Source organism: Barbatula barbatula, assembly GCF_947034865.1.
Source record: "Barbatula barbatula genome assembly, chromosome: 23".
Lineage (NCBI taxonomy): Eukaryota > Metazoa > Chordata > Actinopteri > Cypriniformes > Nemacheilidae > Barbatula > Barbatula barbatula.
The window spans coordinates 9,732,068-9,753,559 of record NC_136786.1 but is presented as its reverse complement, the minus strand read 5'-3'; the positions used below and the strand labels follow the sequence as shown (position 1 = coordinate 9,753,559).

Genomic DNA, 21,492 nt, shown 5'->3' with positions numbered 1-21,492 from the left:
ATGTGACCCTGGACCACAAAACCAGTCTTGAGTAGCCCGGGAACATTTTTAGTAGTAGCCAAAAAAACATAGTATGGGTCCAAATGTTACATTTTTAATTTAATCCAAACATCATTAGGATATTAAGTAAGATCATGATCCATGAAGATATTTAGTAAATTTCTACAAAACTTAATTAATATTATGAAGGCGAATGAATAAAAAACAACAATGACCTGCCTAGATAAATCATTTGCACACTGCAATATCGGATCAAATATAAGTATTTATGATTTTGTGGCGGCTTTGAATCCCATGTCCACTCAGAGAAATCTTACTATACAGTTGTCTTTCCAAAACAAGACAGACTGTTTCACACGGTGACTAGTGGCACTTTAAACCTCAGAGTAAAACCCTCACAAGCAGTCACGGCAGACAGACAGACAGCCAGCTGAGGACAGAGAGGCTGCAGTATGTTAGGAGTGTGTCAGAGGTGGTGTGCCATCACTGTGTCGCACACGCATCCAGGGCTGTTATGACACGTGTGGCAGTGCAGTTCATAATCACTGCAGCCTGCATGGCCACAGACCCACTGCTGAGACACTGAAAGCCCACAGTCAATGCCTATCAAACCAGCTTAGAGAGTTACTGTACATATCTACAGAAGCCAGTGCTTATATGGTGGGTGATGGAAAAGAAATGTGGCATCCGGAATAAGGATTTGAAATATAAGGCACACGCTAAATGTAGGCATCGTATTTATTTATTAACAAAACGAGTGGATTTTCTACACAGTTTCACAAAACGTGTTTATTTAATAAAAAAGTTGCCTTAGGAAGGAAGATTTCTGCATGATTGTTTCATAGATGCTGTTTGTTTGCCATTTTATGTAATATCCAAATAATATATTATGCCATTTGGTGATACGGACAATGCCAACCACACAACCAACGGCCATGAGAAACACACTACACCTATCCATGTTTCTTCCTTTTCATCTACTTGTTGCCTCAACATGTGCCATGCGGGCTGTTGTGTTGTGTATGTTGTCAGAGCTGTCTGTTCTCACAAAGTCACTTGTTTTATCTTATTGTTTTGGCTTGTCTGCTGTTCGTCAACGTTTTCGTCCCTGTGTGGCCTTGCCCAAACAAATTGATTCCTCCAGGCTATATTTCGCACATCCACACATCGCCCTAAACCGATTCAGTGTTTGCTTTGCCGTAAGAAAGTTATATATATTTTTGTATTTAAAAGTTATATTAAACTTAAAATTGATTACCTACAATTTGTAAAAATTTTAAAGCTGCAATCTGTAACTTTTGGCTCTCTGTCGCCATCTGTGTTTGAAATGTAAAATTGCTTGCTTAATAACAGCAACATATTTTCATGGTTAAAGGTGCTGTGTGTTATTTTTTGGATTTCTATCTTCATACACCGCGGGTCCTCTTACATGGAATTCTCCATGTTGTTTCTACAGTAGCCCTAAATGGACAAACTGCTCTACAGAGAGCGCTTCGTAAATACATTATTTCCTTCGGCAAAGAAGCAAAAACGTGACCACATCTTAGTCCTGTGTCAGCCACCGTAGTGCTTCAAAAGGAAGGGGTGGAGTGAGCCATTAGTAGCGGTTCGCAACATCACCGCTAGATGCCGCAAAATTTCATACACTGGACCTTAAAGGCCCCACTGTATCTCTCTTTAGAGAAAGAGAGGAGAGGTCCTGCCAACCTGTCAACATTACATGACACCCTAACCAGCTGGGACAAATATCAAACATTTAGTCTTGGTTTCTATTTTTGCAGCGTTGTACTGGGTTGCCAAGCCCAGAGTGAAACACTATCAGTCCAAGACCCTTTATTTTTCAATAAATATCAAATATAAATGCTAGTGTTTGTGCCTCCTCGTGCAGCATTTTTACTTTCATCATGGACCAACAAATGCCTTCTTGCTGAAGGAAATAAAGCCACTGATTTAGAAAAACCTTAATATTTTATCAGCTAGATTCGGGCGAACTGGCCTAAGCATTTTTAAGTATAATGTGAGGGATGGATAGGCGCTCTCTCTCTCTTCTCCTTTCTCTTCATACATTTTATCCCAGTGGAGTTTGTGGCTGCAGATGTCAGGTAATGACAGGGGTTTCCCTCGAGGGCATCTCAGTCCAGACAACCAGACCTGCCTCTTTGTTACCTTGTGTGTGTGTGGCTCATAGGCCACCGTGGGCAATGGTGCAGCAGGTGAACAGATAAGCAAGCATCTCTCAATCTGCCAGGGCTGAAAGTACGGTCACTTTAGACCTTTTTCCTCCTCCATCCCACAATCTGTATTTTTATCTTTAGCTGTGAAATTGAAAACTGTATTTACTAACTGGTGAATATGTTATTGTGCTGTATATATAAGAGGTTACAAACTGGGTTTTTACTCATTTCTATTCTTGTGAATGTGAATAACAACCCTTACATCAAATATGGTGACATCTACATGACATAAACACAAAAAAAGATCATCATAACTGGAATGTTATCACACACCTAGGGCCCTATTGTACACCCGGTGCAAGGCGCAGGGCAAGTGTTTTTGCGAGTTTCAGCCCGACGCAGATCAAATGTTTTATTGTTAAAATAGCAAATGCATTTGCGCTCATTTGTGCTCTCATGGGCGTGTTGGTCTATAAAAGAGGTGTGCTCAGGCGCATTGTTGGCGCATTGCTATTTTGAGGAACTGAAATTGAACTGCTATATTTTTTTTGTTATTTAAAGAGTGCATTAGGAATATGCGCCTAAAGGCGGGTGCACAGCTCAAGTACATTCTGCTTATTACACACAGAGGGATGCGCAGAAGCACAATAATTACAATTACAAGTAAATTACAATGTAAAAGATTATTATTGTGGACATAAATATAAAAACCTGGCTTGTCCTATAGATGGGCTACTTCCGTGCTTTACCCTCTTGCACGATCAGACACGTTTCCTTTCTGGAGAAGCGTCGGCTCTTATGAGTTCCGCCGTGTATAAAGCGAATCCGCCATGGTGCGAACGCAACGGTCTCTTAAAGGGAATGGAAGATGATACTCTGATTGGTTTATTGCATGTTACGCGCAGACCGTTTTTCTGCCGTTAAACTAGAAAAAGTGGATTCGGACACGCCCTGAGTGCGCCATGCGCTTTAAACCATGAGCTTAGATTGTGAGAAAATGGGGTCCCTTGTATGTAACAGTCCAACTGATGCACTCATTCTCAAAATTCACTCTGCAACTGCCTGAACTCGGGCTGTCAACTTTATCAAATGGTTAAAACCAGGAATGATGACCAGATTTTGGTACTGTGTGAACTAAGCTTTAGTAATAAACATTTTCTGCTATTACAGCTCTTTACAGTCAGGGGACGGTCAAGAGGTAGTGGATGGACTGGTTATTGAATGTCCTGCCACACTTTTGAGTTTTTGATGATTATGGTCATTTTCAGTGTCTCGACATGATCAGACTCTCGTCTCCCAGAATTCAAGTCACAGTAATAGAGGCCTGAAGATCATCACGTTTTACCCCAGCAGCACTTCTCTGGTCTTAAAGAAATAGATCGGCCAGCAATGAAAGCCTCATGTCGTAAATATCTGTGTTGTCATTTACAGTTCTTGTCATACAAATAGTCACCGGTCTTTCCATGTTGAAACCAAGTCTCGTTCTTGTCGTCAAATCCCTGCTATTCACAGTACTGAACATGCCGGTCCTCTGTGTTCTGCTGGCAACAGGACACACACCTGATCTAAGCCCCAGTCTGCATTTATTACATTTAGAGAGGATTTGATTCAGAGCCTTGGCTTTATTTTTGGCTGTTTGCCTGTGTATGATGCAGTGTTTGGGTATTTTTTGGACGCTGGGAGAAATGACATTCATTCTTTCAAGGTTATATTACTACTTATAGTCCATATTGGCTTTGCACTATTTTTCCTAAATCCAGCCTCCGGTTAAATTTTCTGTAGTTTGATTTGATGTATTATTTTATCCCATACACTAGTAATAATAATGTACAGTAGCTTAATGTATGTCATTTTCCACATGGTTCATTACAGTCCTAAAACATGAATGTAAACTGTGCTGCCTACAGTAGGTGAACATGCATCAATAACTGAATTATTGTCCGAAACCGTAAATACAGTAATTAAAATTTGAACGCCTCGTGACTTGTTGGCCTCAGGTCATTTGAGTTATGACATACATATACCTCCTCACTGCACATCAAATATCAGTTTTTTATTTATTTTACTTTGATAGCAAAGTCCTGGTAATCAACCCCAATACCTTACAATGTGATGGTTTGCATGGTTAGAAGTTTTATTTTTTTTAGAAAATATTCATCAGAATAAATGTATATGTGTTCAAGACGGGAGTGCCACCCACGACCTGAAAAGTCAAGCAAAAGCAATTCAATCGCCCCCTGGTGACTGTCTGCAGTATAGGTCACAAGCCCCGCCCCCTCCATGAAAACGAATGGGATTCACAACAAACTATTTGACTTGAACGTCAAATATATTTTTGTCAAAGATACTTCTTAGGACGTTGATGTATGTTGATGTAAAAGGGACGTGGTAACATGATTACTTAGTTTACGTTGTTGGGGAAAATGGGTGGAACCTTCATACGGAGCCTCCACTGCGCGCTCAATATTGTTTTAGACTTTGGCATTGCAGAAATGGCTGCTGAATGGGATAGTTACTACTACACTATACTGAACTCAACATTATAGTTATTCAAAAACGAATGTTTGCGACCATTCACACATGGCACGTTTTCCGGACACTGCATGTCAAACTGTCAGGGGCGGTCAGGTCCACCGCTCATCTGAATCAGTCGCACAACCGAGAGTCCGTCTGCCTGCGGTACGAGGCCAAGCGATCCACGCTTGTGTGTCAAGGACAGACGGTTAGAAACTCAGCCCTCACGCACACTAGCGAGCAATAGCATTATGACTCAGGGGGCTTGAGCCATTTGAAGTTCTTTCTCTTTTTCCTCATTTCTTCTTTTTCTTCTCCCTTAGTAGCTCCTTCGTCTCCAGACGGCCATTTAATTACTTTCCTCTTGGATTTTGTGCATAACCAATGAAGGATTGAAGGGCACATCCTCTGACAAGCACTTTTTTATATTGCTTCTTCTAATGCCTGTGTTTGAACTGATACACACAATAGAAGGGGTGTGTGTATGAAAGGCAGACTCGAACGGCGCCGGTTGAATGTGAATAAAGTAGAGAACAGAAACGATTGGATGCCGTGGAGCCCAATGTAGGCGAACTTATTTGATTTATTTCATTTCATAAAAGCGCTTGGCACAAATGACACCTGGAAGTGCTTTTGGAAACTATATTTAGACAGCAAGATGAATCACAACACTGAGAGAATCGATAGAGGGAATCATAAACAACAGTTCAGTTACCTAAGAGAGAGTCTGTTGGCACTTGTGCTAATTCATTTCATGTAAACAAGAGTGTTGCGTTATTAAAAACTTTCGCTCAGACATGACATTCGTGTCTCGCATTGAACCTGGATAGTGAATTGAATCACATGCTTGGTTTTGTATTTTTACTTTGTTGGAAAATCCAGCTAAAGCCGACTTCACCTCCCAGATAGCACAAATGCGTCTTTAAGATGTCTACTTAAGATCTGAAGATCTGGAAAACCTTTGCATTTAACGCGTTATGGAAAGGTAATGTTATAAACAATTTTAACGCACCCGCCCCAGTTCATTAAATAAGTAGCCAATTTTACGATATTATTTATAGACAACATTGTCTGTTTTTAAAAATCTTTTACGAAAATATTACCTAGAAAGCCTCAGGAGAAGTGTTGCGCGTCTCTGAGGAACACACAGCAGGTTTCTTGAGCGAGTCGATTGGCTGAATCAATTAATCGGTGGCTCATTCAATGTAATAATTCAATTAATTAATGGCAATTACTGAATAATTACTGAATACTGAAGCTACTTTCTGTATTGTCTTATTATGGCTTTAAATGATATTTTGGCCCCAAATGTAATGTGTGAGTAATGGTTGGAATGCACTAAATTACTTTTAAAATCTGAACAGATTTTTTTTAAACTAGACATTTTACACTTGCAGACTATTTGAAAGTTTTAGATAGAAACACAACTGATCAAATCTTCAGACTTTTGGCAACAAGTCCAGACTGAAAATCTGAGCAGAATTTGAGCAAATGTCTTGTAGTGTATTTTCGCTATGAATTGCAATTAATTAGATTAATTAATCGCAACATTATGTAATTAATTAGATTAAAATGATTAATCGCTTCACAGCCGTAATAAAAACATCTGCTAAACATCTTCAAGCGGTTTTACATCCATTCTAAATCATGTACATCTTACAGACGTCTTCTAGATGTCTATATGACATCATACAGAAAACGTTTAAGAGACATATTGCAGATGCGCGAACAATCCCAAAATACATCTTGCATATGTAAATGCAGACATCAGATAGATGTCTGCCAGATGTATGTGCTATATCAGCGCTGGTAAGTGGTTTTAAAGTGGTCCAGACAGTATTAAATACTAGCTTTCTCGTGTAGATTCACACAAAAGCCAAATTCACTTGATGATATTGGCCGAATCTCAGGATTGCGGTCAGCACCCTTAGCACGATCCATATCACATCTCGAGTTCACTTCACCTAAACCTGTAATACTTTTTCCTCCTGACTTTCATGACTCCTCACTTTATAGCAAAAGGTCTAACAAGTCTTCTGCTGCTCTGTATTTTCCCTTTGGCACAAATAAAGCGCAATACAGAGGGCCAAGGGTTTATTTCATTAATGTAGCGGAGAAGAGGAAAGCTTATTGGAATTTTTACATTCTGTCAGCACTGTGTAGGTAGTAGCGATACACAGGCATAGAAAGGCGAATGAATTCATTTCCCCCGACTCTCGCAGCTCGGGAGAAACTTCAAAGGCCGGTGCTAAAAATCTCGGCCAAGTGGATTTGAAAGGATGAGTCTCTAATCTGTTTAAACTTTGCTTGCACCGACCGTTTTCACACCGCCTTACCCACCTCCACAGCTAACCCCTTATTTATCTTTTCATCATCACTTTCAGGTGCAAATAGTACCTGTCTCACCATATCTATTCGAGGAATCAGAAGGCGACTGATGATACATTATTATAGAGAAATCTGGCTCATTATACCATAATATTACACATTTGGCAGATGCTTTTATTGAGACTGAATCACAGTGAAATATAGTGTAGTTACACATTGTTAGCACAACACAGTTGAGCTGCAAGAACCTTTATTTGTGCCTTTTCATGTATTTTTAGTCAACTTTGAGATTTTACTCATTTCCCATTGATTTACAATAGATTTTGCTTTGTGCAATTTATAAAAGTAAATGTTCTAGTGTCATTTTCTTACCCTTTACTATAACTGTTATATGACTTTTTCCAACCCATATGAAGCTTGAAGTGACATGAGTTTGTAAATGATGACAGAATTATAACATCATAAAAGTATTCTAAAAGCAGTTGCTCTCATTGACTTCCACTATTTGGATATAAAACCACTAAATATCTTCTTTTCATGCAGGTTTCCAATGACTCAAGGGAGAATAAATATGTCAGAATTTGTATTATTGGGCAATCTATCCTATTCAGTTGGCTACCTAAAACCGACACCCCTGCTACCGAAAATAGGCCACATTTATGGTTAAAGCATTACCGTGTTGTTACTTCACGCCACGTTTCAAACTTTATTCTGCAGTTATCTAGAAGTAGGACCGATCTTAACCGGACACGACCACCGAACAAATGTTCCCCTTACGGCAGCACTTGTGAAATATGTATTAAGGTGAGACACAAAAGAGAAAGAGGGTTGGGCCTATTGTGTGAATATTTGATGATGTTAATAAGTAGCAGGACCGGCCTAAGCACTCAATGGGCGTGCATGAGGAAGGGCCATGGGAATAATAGCTAGATAAAACTATGAAATATTCAGAGGCTGAAGTGTGATGAGAAATGTAAGTAAAGCGTGACGGAGCCATGTCCAGCCTTGCACTGAAGACCTTCAACCAAAAAGACTTTTGTGTGACTTTTTAAAGTTTCTACATTTCTGGACGTTGCGTAGCGTCAAAATTGATGTCATAACTGAGAGAGGTGGAATGTCTTATGCGTGTCATCTTATGTTTTGAGTGCACTGACAGATTGTTTAAGGTTTGATGGACATTTGATGGAAGCGTAGAGGAGGTAGAGATTGCGTTGTTGAAATGAAAAGATCATTTGCCAGGTTTGTATGTAACTCTTCTTTGGAGAAAAGTAAATGAAATATCAGTCTATTTCGGGTGTCCTTGCAAGAAAATGATGACAAATGCTCAGCATCTGTGAAAGCAAACAGAGAGAGAGAGAGAGAGAGAGAGTGAGTGAGAGTGAGTGAGTGAGAGAGAATGTGGATCGTAAAATATGCACCAAAATAGTATTATTTTTTCTCAAATAACAAAATAAAAATAAAATACTAGCAGTGTAGACATGGTCCTGTGTATTTTTCCACTGCAGGGCAGGTCTCATGCAGTTCAAGAGCATTTTTGTCTTCAAGGCTAGTCTTGGTCAAGGATTTTTCCTCGTGTTCTTTCACTCTTATTAAACTTGTATTAACCCAACCCCCCTATGGTAAGACATGAGGTGAGACGGGGCCCAAAGTTACATTTCCACTGGTTCCTTGCTGTGAAATAACAAAAGATTTGTGTGGAAATGTTCAGAAGGAGCTGAAGCAGTTGGAAGCTGTATTTTTTATTTATAGTTCTTTGCATCAAAGTATGCACTTGTTCTTTACAGAACAAAGGTCCTTCAAAATGAGAACCAACAGAAAGAAAATGGTTTAATAATTTTGTTAAAGTGATAGTTCAACCAAAAATTCTGTCATCATTTACTCACCGTCTTGTCATTTCAAACCTGTGTGAGTTTCATTCTTCCGTAGAACCCAGAGGAAACATTTTGAAGAAATTGTTTTGGAGTAAAGATGACACTCGTTCACGGACACAAAACAAAACAATGCATGTGTATGAGTGCCGGTTACCAACATTCTTCAAAATATCTTCTTTTGTGTTCTGCGGAGGAAAAGAAAGTCATACAGGTTTCAAATGACAAGAGAGGGAGTAAATGATGACAGAATTTTCATTTTTGGGTGAATTATTATTTTAAATCAAATTGCAAATCTTTTGGGTGCATTTGTTGAGAAATATTTGAGTTCATATTGACATATACAATGAGATTGACTTTCGACCGCTAACTTGCAAATCTGAGCTCAGTTTGTAACATTGTTGAGATCACCTTTGAAACTCTGTTTCTTTGAGCAGAAATATCTTTGCATAAGACTTTAGCAAAAGTCTCTATTTGCTTTCCTTATGACCTCATTAATGTCTAGGAGAAATAATCGAAATATTGCGATTCTTATGGAAAAGATATTCATATGACCCAGTTCAATAGTTTAGTGATAAGATGTGATGAACTAACCTGGTTCTTTTGGGCTGAACAGTACACACACCAGATGTTCAGTGATGAGCCTTTCATCAGGACTCAACTACACTTCCTGTGGACCAGTTTGATTAGAAGCCCATCAAATCAACCACCCTTGAAATCCTGGCACGTCTGAAGCACTAGGCCATGTTGCGGTACTATTGAGTTTAGGAATCGATCCGAATGAATATGTTATGCGGGCGATTGTTTCGCAAGACGTGTTCTGTTGTCTGTAAATAAATGCTATACGTGAGTTGGTTTTCTCTATAAAATACGCATTTACCTAGTTTTTGATATTCCGTTTGAGGCTTCGAAAACATAGTCAAAAGGTTCAAAGATAGCCGAACAGCAGGGATAATCACTCAGATGTGAACTTGCTTTTATATAAAATGTTATTTTATTGTATCTGTTATCTCAAAGTTCTCAAAGGGACTGTTCACTGAAAAATATCAAATCTTATATTATTTATTCGCCCTCATGTTGTTTAAAACCTGTATTTGACTCTTTAATCTGTGAAACAAAAAAGAATATATTTTGAGAAATGTCTCAGTGGTTTTGTGTTCATGGGGTCACAAGTCAATGGGATTCAGTGCTGTTTGGTTATCAACATTCTTCCAAATATCTTCTTTTGTGTTCTGCAGAAGAAAGAAAGTCACACAGATTTGAAATGACACGAGTGTGAACAAATGATGTAAAATTATTCCTTGGGAACCCACAAAGTGATAAATTCATAAAAATATGCATGTGTACCTGACAGATTAATTTAGTTAGGAGACTTCAAGCTATACGGAATAACAGCAGAACACATTTCATGAACATAACCTAATTATTTACTTGAAAAAATATCAAACTTTTACACTCCAGCCTCCTTGAAACAAAATAAATTCAGCGCTTAGATCATCCATGCACTTCTAGACAAATATTGGCTTATTTTAATTGAGTTGCTGGAGGCTCAATGCTTGTGTTACAGCGGTTTGATGTGCTGCTGCTTTTTTCTGCAGTGTTTGTTGTTTGTTTACTTTAGTTGCTTGGTTTGGATTTTTCTGCTCGGTAGCTTTCTGTATTGCTGTTTTTCTTATTCAGTGATGAGTTCACGCAGTTGTTCGCACTTTCCTCGTAGCCCAAAGGAGTTTAATAGAGGTTCAACCAAATGATTCACTTTCATTAATCCCTTTGCCTTGAGCTCCCTGCGGATTCACTTACAAAGTACAAAAAAACCTGCCGACGTGTTGAAACACTGACCGCTCGTTTATCCGGCCAATTGGACGTTTCGCTGTGAGCCAGTGTATTGAGCCGTGGCGGCTAATCGAGTTGAGGTGAGTTACTTTGAGCTGGTTTTGCGCCCGGCAGGGCTGGCCGGGTCCGCTTTCACGGTCGGGTCTTAAAATGTTTGCCATGCTTCCATTGAAATGTAGTTTGGAGGTGAGAATTTGATGAGGAATAAAACTTTATTAATCCTCAGCAGGTCCGCTCTGAGAAAATTGCCGCTTGGACCTGCCAGGCAAATGGTTTCGAGGCCCGTGCCGTAATTGTGGGCACGGCTGCAGGAATGTCTCGCTCCCCTCTGGTTTTATCTTGTTCGCTGTCGTATCCATTAAGGTGGGAATGACTTGTTTGATAGCTATTGAACGGCATCTCTACAGCTCCGGCAGGTCTTTTGAACCCCATGGAAGGGTTCTGCTTATGTTAATGGCTAGAATTGTCTCGGTCATGCCAGTCTGTGATGATTCTGGACGTCTGATACGTCCTGTAGTCACTGATCACAATGTCCACCTCGTGCATGGAAAGATCACAAGGTATCTCGGCCGTCACAGTTAATGGAACAGATCCTCGTGTCAAGGTCTTGCTGTAATTACCCGACACTCCTTCACTCCAAAAGTGCCGAGATCAAAGGGAACAGACATGAAAGGCATCGGGAAGATCTTGGCCGCTTCTTTCCTTCGGTTTTCTTTTGCTGTTCGCTGTGATAATGAGTGATTAACCCTGCGGTGTGCAGTAGAGGAAGTGTTGGGTGTGACCAAGGGTACTCATGGTAGACCACCACAGGGTGCTGTCAACACCATAAGTAAAAAATAAGTCAAAATTGGCTTTGGACGATAAGATTAAATAGGGAGCAAATGGAGTCTGGCTAAGACTTCTGTGCCTTAGATGTGTCTCTTGGGAGAGAAAATACAGTTTACATGTTCTTCTGAGCCATGATAAGCACATCATTTTATATCTGTTCACCCTCGCTGCTTGTCAAAAATTGTCTTTGTCTGAGTTTTTGCAAAGCTATTTAAGGAGAAACATTAGCCAAGTTTCTGTCCAGTTCTGCACTGTTTTCTTATCATCTGTTCTACCCAGCCGGCTTTCATCCAATTGGCCTTTTCCCCCACAATGGTGCGCTTAATCCTGTTAGGGATGATACAAACAAATGATTGCAAAAGTTTTGGTGTATCGCAAAAGAAATTTGCCCTTGAGCCGTGTCCATGTGTACATCACAAATATGTATGTTTTGTATATTTTACGTCTTGTATTCCACACTTGATCAAAAACCCGAAGTCCATCCTGAGACCCACACAAGATCGGGTTTAATGAGTGCCTCGCCTCGGATATGGGATGTGTCTGATATTTGGGGAATTTAAAATTAATTTACTGTTTTTACTGATAACACTTTTTTTTTAAAAGTTGTGTTGCTTAAATTTGTTATGTTTCTTCATGAAGTTTAACATGCTGAATATGAATATCACATTCTTTTTTTACCATCGGTACTCATAAAAGAAAACAAAGAAATATTTTCCCACATTTATACATTATATGGTATTATTACTCGTACACAGAAATGACAAGGTACTGAAATAACACTGAGCTCAAAACATAACAGTTACTAAAGATGAGTCGTCCACAACAAGTGTACATTTGATCGTTGTTTGTCTTTTATGACTATTACTGTCCTCATGAACCAAGTTCCAGACGTAGTCACCCATCTAAAATATTCTTACAGTGACAATTGGAAAATAACTTTTGAAATACGTTGTTGCTTATTTGCAATATAACGATATTTCGTAATTAATGATATAAGCTACATTTGTAACACTATGTTATGAAGATAATTACCTTGAATATTTACGGGAAAAAAATCGTATGGATAAGTGATATCGAGACGGCAACTCATGTACTTGTGAAGTGCATGTTTGACAAACGAAAAACACCTTTTCTTGCATATGTCGCATGCTCATTACGGTTTTTATGGTACTTTGATTATAATTCTTTCATTATTAATTATCATAATCAATGTAAAAACTAATACTAAATAAATAAAATACTTTTTGTTATGTTAATTTTTTATTATTTAATATGATTCATTTATTTCAGTTCAGTTTGGGTTTTGTTTTGATTTATTTCCAGTTAAAAGGTTTAGCACCTCAGCTAAACTTATTTCAGTTTATTGCTATAGTGCAATAAACACATGCCATGGCTCTTGGAATGCCTTTTTATGACATCTACCACAGTGGATGGTTTACCTACGATTTTCCTACATCTTAGTATGACTAGCATTACGCCACCCAAACAAATATAAGGAAGAAAATCACCATGTGTATTCCTATAGTGACGCTGTCTGTCAATAAGTTCTGCAAAAACATGATTTTGACCCTGACCACAGCTTCAAGTTAAAAAATTCACCAGGAAAATCACTTTCATTTGTGTGTCAGCTTCGAGTGTTTTACACAACTCCGTGACCTTTTAAGTCCTGTCGAACTGTTCTTGTGAAACAATGATATTCATCCATCATCCCACTTTGCAATTAGCCATCAGACTGCTGGAATATTTGTCACCAGTTTATTTCTCACCGTCATTAGCATTTCTGAGCAGTACAGATGAACAGTCACAGTTTCTGGCAGGACATTCTTATCTTCTCGTGTCCATAAACCAAAAAACATGAGCGAGGGAAACATACAAGAAACAAGTAATATATTGCAAATTCGTGATTGAGTGGAGCCGGAACGGGCTTATAGCATAAACAACAGTTGAATCATTTGTCTCATTTGTCTTTGGTATGCTTCTGACCAAAGACAGAAGCATGAACTCTTGAGTTTCTCACTCAAACTGTTTTCGTTGTGAAGGTCTCACCAGACGTTTTACTTCTGTCCCAATTCAGTCTTTCTTCATTTACGTGTTATTATTGCTTTTCGGTTTAATGAGAAAGAAGACTTTCCGCCATACCATACCAGGGAGGAAAACAATAACTAGTCCTACACTCTCGAGTGAGTGGTTTGAAACATTGCGTGATATAAACTACAAAAATAGATTTTGGACGCAGTTTTTATACTAACTGTGTGTTGAACATTGTGCTAGTGAGTAGAACACGTCTGTCAAAGCGAGTTATCATGGTTAATCGATTCCAATATAAATATTTGTGTTTATATAATATGCGTGTGTGTGTACTGTATATAAATACATAAACATATTTTTAGGAAATATGTGTGATATATCAGTATTTTTATACATAATATAATAATTGCGACTAATCGATTCTAATTCATGTCATTTTCAGTCTTGAATCTACTGGGTCAGACTAGTGCACAGATCTCTCAAATATCTATGGATGTCGATTCAGATCGTCAAATTGCTAATTCAGATTCATCTTTTACTCATGCTAACCTTTTATCACATCTTCCAGCGCTAACCTTAAGCTACTGTTCAGTGAAATAGTATTAGTGGGAATTTCCTCCCCTCATGATTCATGTTTTCGTCATTGTTTTCCTCTCCAGCGAGGAGAGATTTGACCTGCGAGGATTCTTCCGAGAGCACACACTTGTATTTACTCGCTAAAACTGCAGTTTACAGGCTTTTCATGAAGCTTCAGTTCATTTAGGGCAAAAGATGAGCCTCTTAAGGCCCTGTAAATACTGTGTGATTTATAAACAAATACCCGGTTTGATTACAAGTGCAGGCTCAAGTGAGTCTGAGCATGTTTGTGTGGCGTCTCTCAAACGCTGAAGAGGGTTAAAAGAGCGTGTGTGGAATACACCATTAGCATACAGACACGAGTCGAATCATGAAGACCAATAATTACACTTAAACACTTTTATCTCATCATTGGCATCATTTATGAGCCTTTTTATAGCTGTTGCATCAGGTCACGTACCTGTTTTGGACATCTTACAATGAATGTTTTGGTTTAAAGACGTAATACAGTATAACTTTGTGTCAACATTTGGGTGAAAATACAAGTTTTTTTTCAGCTTCTGTTTCTGTTTGGAATATTGATTCGAGAATCTTAAAAACATGTTTTTTCCAGCGAGACCAGCAGTGGTCATGGTGATGATGCAGTCTGTCAACACAGCGGCCCGAATCATTTTAAGAACATTTACTTGACACGCTTTCATTGGGCCAAATAAACAAATGAGAAGTCACTTTGAATTATGACTGATCGTAAACAATATTTAAATGAGAGCGAGAAAGAGAGCAGAGAAAATGGACACCCATGCACTTTGGACTTCTCTGGTCACACATGCCTGCTAGCTTCTAGTTTCGAGGATAAATACCCAGAAGCGATCCAGAAAGGCTCTGATTATGAAATAAACAGACTCATGCTGCTTTTCACAATAGCGTCTCTGTGTCTGTCCGGCCGCATGTGACTGGCTGAGTGCATGTATTGCCTTGCATCGCAGTTAATTTCAGCAGAAATCAGTACAAGAGCTGATGAATTAGCCTCCCCGGTAGTTCCTGTGCAATTTTGTACCTCGGTTCAGAACGTGGCAGCAGTACATACCACACCAGCGTGTGCCAGCGAGTTATTTTCTGAAAAGCCTGCGTTCACCCTTTAATTTAGACTTTCTTTGTACATGTGCCATAGTGCAAGATGTAATTTATTTGCTTCAAATTTGATTTAATATTTTACGTTTTTCCTAAATATATACAATATTAATGTAGGAATTACCATGTTGTTATAGTGGTGCTAAGCTTTGACGTGCTTATTAAGAAATATCTACAGTTAATATTTCAAAACCCCATAAAGTTGAATTACCAGCTGATACTAGGACTATTCCATAGAGAGTTGCACCACGCAGTTCATTTTGGTGGGGAACATTCTCATGTTTAGTCACGTTTAGTGAAAGAGAAGAAAGCATTTTATACAACACAATGAATAAATGTAAACAGCATTTATTAAATATAATATAAAATGCGTAATAATCAAACTGTCTTGTTGTGTCATTAGTTGGTGGCGGTCTATGAGGAGCAGGACCCCCATCATGGAGGCGACGGCACCAGCGCCAGCTCCACGGGAACCCAGAGTCCAGAACTCTTCAGTGCTGGGGAACTTAACACGAGTGAGATCGAGGTGACCCCGTCTGCCCTCAGAAGCAGTGAGTTACAACTCAAATAAACCTCTTCATTCCTTTACACATGCTTTCACACTTTCACCTCATTGTTTTATCAACAGCTGTAATTTAGCAAATGTTGTTTGTTCCATACAAAAAAAATCTACTTTACAGGTGTTACTGCATGTCATTTTAGGGTTTCATTTCAAATAGTATTTGGTTTTGTATACGTAGCGACTGTAGAAAGCACTACTGGAGCTCTTCTGCTTAATTCATTTGTAACTTTTATGCAATTCTTTTTTTGTGTTTTTATTGCCAACAAGAAAATGCCCAGATCTGCACTTGTCGATTTTTCCCATATGCAAAAGAACACGTGGTGCTTGCTAAAGACTGAAGTCTGTGCTGAATCAAGCAATATTGAGATATAGCATCCCAGCCGATTTTTGATCCCTAGATCTTTAGTGTTTGGTTTCATAGAATGCTAGTTTGTAAGGTTTGTTTGGTTCTTTACGGAAGTACAACGTTTGTTTTTGGTTCTCAGAATGTTAAGGCAACGTTCTGTGTATCCTGGGATTCTTTAATGAAATCCGACAGTCATGCGTCTTAATACATGCATGCCTGCATTGCATCCCAGACTCTTATATTTCATGCATATACGTCAAATAGCTTCACACCAACCTAACAAGCTGAACTCTGATATCCAACATCTCAAATCGAGTTTAATTTAAAGGCAACTAGAAGTATAAAAGTTGTGAGAGCGTGTCAAAAACGTCATGTTGAATGTCTGCCTTTTACTAAATCTATTTTTGAAAATCCTTTGAGAATCTCTCGCTCAGTCATAGGTCTGATGTTTCAGGAGAGAGAGCGAGTTACACTGAAGTTGTCAGATCTGAGAACACATTGTGCGCTCTGTTAGGTTGCGTTTGACACTGGATGTACGGGGACCGACCTTGACAGGAAGGCGGGGTTGATGTGGGCAGGTGAAATCGTCAGGGGAACTTCAGCTACAGACCAGCGAGACGCATTCGTTCAGGTGTGGAGAGAAGAAAGTCTACAGCTATGATTAACAGTGACAGTTCAGACCGCTATGAGCTTCACACACACACACAAACTCATTTGAATATATATTAGTTAGTCCTGATTTTGTGTTCGACTAAAGAATAAAGCTTCGGAGAACCTGGATCAGTTTCAAATTTTATGATATGGCTTGGGTAGAAACCAATGTGTCGCCTCTCTTAATCTCTTTGAAGAACACATATGAGCACACGCTGAAAGTAATAGAGGCGAATGTGTTCCCATGTTAGCAGGGTTTTCGGTGTGAACCGTTGCTTTTATTTATTGTTGTAGGCTCAAAGCTGGCACAGAGGGAGTTCTGGAGTCGAGCACACCCAATGTGTGAATTCCCTCTTTCATGTGAATGCCGCCAGCGTGAGGTCTATTCTTCTCGAAATGTGTGTGTGTGTGTGTGTGTTGTGTAGCAATCACCACAAAAATACAAAGATCCAAAACATGTTCCTCTTGTGATCTCAGTATACCTTTCATGTGGATAGATTGTGGTTTTGCAGCAATATCACTTTGTAAACGGATTGTTCTTATTGTTCTTGTTCTGAATCTGAAGGGATGAGGCATATTCAAATCTGTTAACTGGATGTTTATTTGCTACACAACTAACAGTTAGACTAGTGAATTACTTTGCAAAGGTACTACAGTAAGTATTGGTGTTTTGTGTCATATTGCATCTGTCTTGTACAGTTTTTCTGTAATGCACTAGAAATGTGTTCCTTTATTTTTGATATTGATATTGCACAGGCCAGGGTGTCAGTTATTAACATTATTTACACAGTTATCTGGAAGTTGAGCTGGCTATGAACATTTCAAATGAGATGTCAATTAATTTTGTAATAATATTTAGATTCTTGGCTAAATTTGCATTAAATGGGATAAAAAGTGTATTAAAGTGTACATGCGTGAAAACCCAGCTAAAGACGCTTTACTGTTTTCTACATAAAATACAACATAAAGAACGTTCTGTGTAAAGAGAGCCTTGATAGCTGTAATACTAACTAAGGTCCTGTATTTCTTTCGGCAAAATAACAAAACATAGTATCAATAATTTCAATTTTTTCAATAAAAATAAAATTCCAGCATTCTAAATGTGACACCTCAAAACCAGTCATAAGTAGCACAGGTATATCTGTAGCTATAGCAGACAAAACATTTTCTCAGATCTTCTTAATATACATTTTTTACAACTTTTTTTTTTCAAAACGTTGTATCTCGGCCTAATATTGTCCTCTTATAACAAGCCATACATCCATGGAAAGCTCATCAACTGAGATTTTTAAGCATCTATGTCAGTAGTCTATAAATAATGTCAAAAAACTCACTCTTGTGACGTTTGGTTGTGGTTTTGCGGTCCAGGGTCACAAATGGAAATTTGTATCTTATCCTGTATCTCGAAATGTGTCAGGGATTGCGAGGAGGAAGAACCCAAGTGCAGGCAGCAGTGAAGGGGTTAACAAATATGATTTAATAAAGACAAAAACAAAGACCCACGATGGGGATAATAATGATAATAATGAAAAAACATGAACTACAACACTATGACAAAACAAGAATCTAAAACAAAACACTTCCCACAAGGGGGGCTAAAATAGACTAACTAAAAACACGACACAACGTCAAACAAACAAGATAGGGTATGCAATGACCGGTCAAGGTAAACACGCGGCAAGGGAACAGCAAGGTACATAGCACATAGACATGAGGGCATTAAATAGGGAGATAACAATGGGCAGGTATGGGTAATGAGACACAGATGGAAAGCTAGACCAAGTACGAGAGGGGCGTGGCCAAAGATGAGACTGGAGAGAACACATATTATGTCATGACTGATAATAATATGTTTCTCTGCACACAAAACACGTAGCTCTCTCATTATTCTGCCACTAGACTAGAAAATAAAGACAAAAGAGGGCAGAACCATGACAGAAATGGATCATAATCTAAATTCTTTAAAACTCTAAAATCTTTAACAGCGATATGTTCGCATTACTTTTTTATGTCTTTCTTTACTCGATGCTACTAATCTCATAATTAGTTTTTAATACTTTCGCTTGGATTTCAAAGACAGGGACAGATATATTAAGCTTTTTACCTAAAGCCCCAAAACATTTTAAACACTATTTTGCTCTATAGTTTATTTAAATACATAAAAATCTCATGGAAATATTTAACTACAAGATGAGTAATTCCTATGATACAAATGCATACTATTATTAGAAAAATGCCATACTGAAGCCCCTCCCCTAACCCCACCCCTAAAGTCACTGGTGGGAAACCAAATCATACCAATGAGATTGTACAATGAATAAGCCACCTTTTTAAATAGTTACGAATTGTGACCCAGTATGTGAAAACCTCAAAAACAAATTTTGAGCATCAAAGTTTGATTTCAACCATTCATTTAACAGATTTCTGTCTTTGACATCACATTACTCAGTGAGTATTAAATATATCAGGATTATATTTAATATTATATACAGCATTTTCTTTGTAGGATGTTGTTTTTTGTACAAAACAGTAGATCCACATAAAAAATGAATTTAGCTGACTGGGTCACTTTAGCCCTGAGATTGTGTTAAAAATATACAAAAAGTCTCTTGATTTAATAAAAACAACATGCATTATACATTAATAAGCAAACTGTTGTAAGGGATAATGTTCAGGCGGCCGGCTAATTTCGCGATAACAGCCGGCTGCTTGTACATGATCCCGCTTATTACACAGCTACTTGCCACATGAGAAAAAAAAGACATGAAATGTGTTATTAGATCATTTTTACCAAATGTAGACCTTCCTTGAGGAAAAGCAGTTTTCTATCGGTTTTAAGCTAAGAAACGACGTTCAAATGACACGAATATGCAATTTGGTTGAATCATTTATAAATACGATGTTATTATAAAACATTTATTTTTCATTTGTAAAATAAAATTGTCAAAATTATTTGATGCGTCCGGGTTACCGTGCATTATTAGTTTTGAGAGATTGTTATCTGGAGCAAATGTCGCGGCTGGCCTATCAGAATCAAGCATTCCAACAAGCCGTGTAATAATTAGCTTTACTATAGATACATAGACATTTCCAAAAGTATTTCTCGTTTTTTTCTCGAGCCTTTGCATCTTTTTCAAGTCTAGTCGGTTTTATAGGCTATTTCCAATCTCGAACAAGACTCTGAATCATAGAGTTTGCCCTCGATGGCCAGCTTGATTACATAACTACCTCTCCTCCTCAGTTTTTCTCCCCGTCTTATATTGATGATAGATAAAAAGTCAAGGCTGTTCGTGACAACTTCAACAAAACAGACCAAAGGAAGAAAGGAGATGAGCATGTTACTCACAGCAGTAACGTGAAAAAACAATCCCAGCTGCTGTTGTGTGGCGATGGCCCTTGAGCCCGTGTGATGACGCGTATAATCACGCATATTCAGAGTTTGAGTCTGTGGAATTTGCATTGATTGTTCTTCAAAGTGCGAAAAGGGAAATGAGACCCCCTCTTTTACATTTGATTATGTAAAAAATATATAAAAAAACATTCAGCAGAGGTCAGGGCAACTAATAATTGGATTGGTGATGAGATGTAAATTATGGTAATGAATGTAATTTGCTTGTAATTATACACAATCGTGCGTTCGTCGGACTTGCCTGACACGTCGGCGTAATCACGCGAAAAGTAAAGGGAAAGAAAGAAAACTTAAAAGCTTTATGACACTTTCGTCTGCTGTTGAATCTTAATGAAGGAGAGTGGCTTTAGACTGTCTGTCTTATTTTGCCGCGTTGTGCGGCGTAGTCGTAGTGTGCTTGCTGGCTGATGTTTATAAAGTGTTTGTAGTGTGTAGGGGGAGATGTGGAGCGTGCGCTGAGCAGGGGTGGTCTCTGGTTGGTTCAGAGAGGCAGGCACTCATTAGCAGGGTGTGTGCTGCGTTCAGGTGCTCTACCCTGGGGCACGCTTGCTGACATGCGGCCTCTCTCCAGTGCACTGGAACTCTTTAGCTTAACCTCAGTAACTCGCTGCGGCACATCTCCCTCCTTCACTTCCCCTCATTACCAAGCATCCTTTCCTGCCTTTATACCACATATCACGATATTCCATCATGCACCTGGATAGACCTCTATTATTATGCTCATTTTACCATTGCATCACAGATCGTGCGACTGTACCATCGATCCGTCGCGGTAAATGGATTAGTTTACTTAAAGGACCAGTGTGTCATTTTTTTTAGCCTCTTTTGTCAGAAATGCAATGAAATATACATAACTATGTGTTCAGAGGTGTAGAAAGACCTTACGTAATGAAGCGTTATGTTTGTATAATCTTAGAATGAGCTATTTCTATCTACATACACAGCGGGTCCCTTTACATGGAATTCACAGTGTTGATTCTACAGTAGCCCTTAAGGGACAAGCTGCTCTATAGAGCATGTTTCGTAAATAAGTTATATCCTTCGGAAAGAAGAGAAAACGTGACGTCTTAGTCCTGTGTCAGCCGCTGTAGTGGTTCGAAGGGAGGGGTGGAGTGAAACATTGGTTGCAATTCACAACCGCTCCACTAGATGCCGCTACATTTCATACACTAGACCTTTAATGTGTTCATCCAAAAATAAAAATTCTGTCATCATTTATTCACCCTCATATTTTTCAAATCTGT

The 21,492-nt window shown here is 38.6% G+C and overlaps 1 protein-coding gene across 1 annotated transcript in view; it reads left to right on the top strand.

Moving 5' to 3' along the window:
- pard3aa (par-3 family cell polarity regulator alpha, a) overlaps positions 1-21,492 on the top strand; it is a 348,067-nt gene that overhangs the window by 98,320 nt on the left and 228,255 nt on the right. Inside the window, exon 3 of the mRNA XM_079487989.1 lies at positions 15,684-15,831. Within this exon, the coding sequence (XP_079344115.1) occupies positions 15,684-15,831 (148 nt within the window). The remainder of the gene's footprint in view (positions 1-15,683; positions 15,832-21,492) is intronic.